Genomic DNA, 3,003 nt, shown 5'->3' on the forward strand with positions numbered 1-3,003 from the left:
CTGGAACATTCTGGAGTGCAGGAGAGATTTACATAATGATTATTAAGAGTCTGGACGAAAACCATCACTTTTGATATACTGGAAACGATAATGGACGACAGCAGCAAAATCCATTCCAGCGTGCTGTAAATGGCCATCACTGTTGCTGGGTGGGGATCTGCATATGAGAATAAATGTTCGTTTGGGTGGAGTACAAATCATTATTATGTATGGATCTGATCCTGTATACCTGCAAACTTCCACTCCTTGCTCAATCTCTATACTTACTGTATATGTACACCTGTAGCATGGTGAGGGGATGGTTACACTATGGCCTTGCAGCACAGGAGTCTAGGGCTTACCAGATCTATAAATGATATTCCAATTTGTATATTTTTTTTAATGTTTGACAAACCTCGCATATTCTAATAGTCAAATGGGCTACAATGGATGAGCAGGGACCATTGCAAATAGCCATGGACTGTCATGGATCAGCATAGACCACTGAAAATAAGCATAGGCCATTATGGTTGAGCATTATAATCCCCTAGCCGCTCTGTTCGCTCCTCTAATGACCTACTAATGACTTCCCCACTCATAACCTCATCACACGCACGTCTCCAAGACTTTTCTAGAGCTGCCCCAAATCTTTGGAATGGTCTTCCTCGTCCTATTCGGCTTGCTTCTATTTTCTGCTCATTTAAAAGAGAACCCAAAACCTATTTTCTCAGAGTACTGTTGCAGCCTTTAATAAGGGTAACAGTGCTGACTCAAAGGACAGTAAGTTGCGGTCACAATGTGCTACACACCACAGGTGGAACATCATGGACCTAAAATTGTAAAAAAATTTGCAATAAAAGTTGCATAATAATAAAATTACATCATCTATAAACCCAATAACCTGCAGCACTGGGATGTATTGTCCCTTTAAGCCATCATGACTACATATGTGATATACAGACAGCTGATGGGGCCAGTCCGGGCCTGCCGACCCAGTTCCTCCAGTACTCCCATCCTATACACCGAGCACTGTGACTGTATATGATTCATGTGTGAGCTCTATACAATGCGCTCCTTTATAGGAGAACATAGAATGTGTACACAGGAGGAGCTCCTACCATCCCTCAGTGATTCATTCCCTTCACCATCACATTTCACACATAGAAACCCCATCCTCCAACACTTCTGTGGTTCCCACTACTGCCCAGGATATAAGGGGAACTGCAGGATGGATAGCCAGCAATGACATCATCACTCCCCAGATATAAGTTATATTGTACAGGAGTGACATCATCATTACCTAGATTTAAAATATATATCACAGTAGAGACATCATCGCTCTCCATACATGTTATATATCACAGTAGAGACATCATCGCTCTCCATACATGTTATATATTACAGTAGTGACATCATCGCTCTCCCGCGCTTTACACAAGGCCGGCACTTTGCAGCACATGTGTAAAATTTCAGCTTGATGAATGAATTTTTCGGCACTCTCCGATCTTCTTGCAGTTTTTATTATTTCAGTCACACAACGTTGCAATATTTTGCATTTCTCTTAGAGGCCAGAGATAACACCACATTCAGCAGAAAGATCTAGATGAGGAATAGATGGAAAAAAAACTAATTTCAGCTGCACCCAGAGCTGTAAACAAAGATCGAGGAAAGGATAAAGAGACAGAGAGATGATCACAGTCATTCCGGGGCCTTTATATTAGGTCTGGGCTGGGACGGTGCGGCCCAGGCGTTATGTATATATATTAGGGATGAATGTAAAGTGTGCAGAGCTGGGGACAGGGTCACTGTAGAATGATGGGGATTGGTACGTGTGTGGAGTTGGCATAATTCTATAGGACTTATGAATGCTCAGGTGTGATCAACTACCATTCCATAAGATATCCATCTCATATGTGTGTCCAGGCTCACCATAATGATCTCTTCCTTGAATTATTGAAACTTTTATTCCTCCTGCAATCCAACCCAGAATCTTAATAAAATGGTCTCTGATGATCCTGCCATAAAGGTCTTCATTCAGGCACTTCCTGTTATAGGGTGACAACGCTTTTGTCTGCACATGATAGACAATATCAGGTATACACTCACTGTAAGAGCATAATGGTTGTTTAATACAGCAGTGCAAACATGAGAGCTGGGTAAAGGTGTGTATTATCCCCAATTCACCTGTAAATTGGTCTTGTTCTAGCCCTGATAAACAACCACTTCCGGTTCTGACAGGAAATGAGCTGAAATCTCCCCAAAGGGGACACAGCCTGCCAAAACGTGCTAGTGATTCTTTCCTCATGCTGTAAAAAAATGAATAATGTGTTTGTAGTAGTGTTTGAACATCTAATGAGATTTGTGTACACACCAGCCGTACCCCGCATGAATGAAACATCGTGCAGCCCTCCAAAGGTAGTGGGCGGAGCTACTTCTACTGTCACGACCCCAAGCGATGGTCCCCTCCCACGTATCCGAAATAGGATAGATGCAGAAGAGTCATGTGACTGAAGTCCCTCCCCTTGGTTTACTCAGGTGTTGATGGGCGGGGATTTAGAGACTGGAGATGGGCGGTGATTGTACCGCTAGTGGTGGGCAGGGTATGAGCTCTGCACGCTCCCGTCTGTCGGCGGCGGTGATTGGCGGGCGGGGACGCGCAGTGCCGGGGCGCGCGCTCCCGGGTGACAGACATGGCGGCGGACGGCAGCCCGGACTGGGTCAGCTCTCTGCCCTGGGCGTGGGGCTACGGCATCACCGCAGAGGGACGAATCTTCTTCATCAAGTAATTCTCCATTGCTATCGTCCGTTCTCCCCGCTAGCACCATCCTCCCCCCTCAGAGAGACACACACACTGCACTGCGGGGCTTCCCGGCCAAGTCCCTCCGTGCCCCCCCAGCACTGCGTCCGTCTTGTCACTGCATGTTGTCACCTGTGTCCCCCCACACCTGGCACATTGTCACCCGTGTCCCCCCCTCACCTGGAACATTGTCACCCATGTCCCCCCTCACCTGGCACATTGTCACC

At 46.1% G+C, this 3,003-nt stretch overlaps 1 protein-coding gene across 8 annotated transcripts in view; it reads left to right on the forward strand.

The window, feature by feature from the left end:
- The first annotated feature begins 2,601 nt into the window (after positions 1–2,601).
- The window catches only part of PLEKHA5 (pleckstrin homology domain containing A5), an 83,014-nt gene continuing 82,612 nt past the window's right edge, over positions 2,602–3,003 (forward strand). For 7 of the 8 annotated variants that reach the window (XM_072399879.1, XM_072399880.1, XM_072399884.1 and 4 more), the window contains exon 1: positions 2,603–2,761. In XM_072399879.1, the coding sequence (XP_072255980.1) occupies positions 2,670–2,761 (92 nt within the window). In that variant the 5' untranslated portion in view covers positions 2,603–2,669. Of the gene's footprint in view, positions 2,762–3,003 lie in introns of all 8 variants that reach the window. The other variant, XR_011919305.1, reaches the window with a different exon arrangement.

The sequence above is a fragment of the Pyxicephalus adspersus genome, chromosome 2 (assembly GCF_032062135.1).
Source record: "Pyxicephalus adspersus chromosome 2, UCB_Pads_2.0, whole genome shotgun sequence".
In the NCBI taxonomy this organism is placed as follows: Eukaryota; Metazoa; Chordata; class Amphibia; order Anura; family Pyxicephalidae; genus Pyxicephalus; species Pyxicephalus adspersus.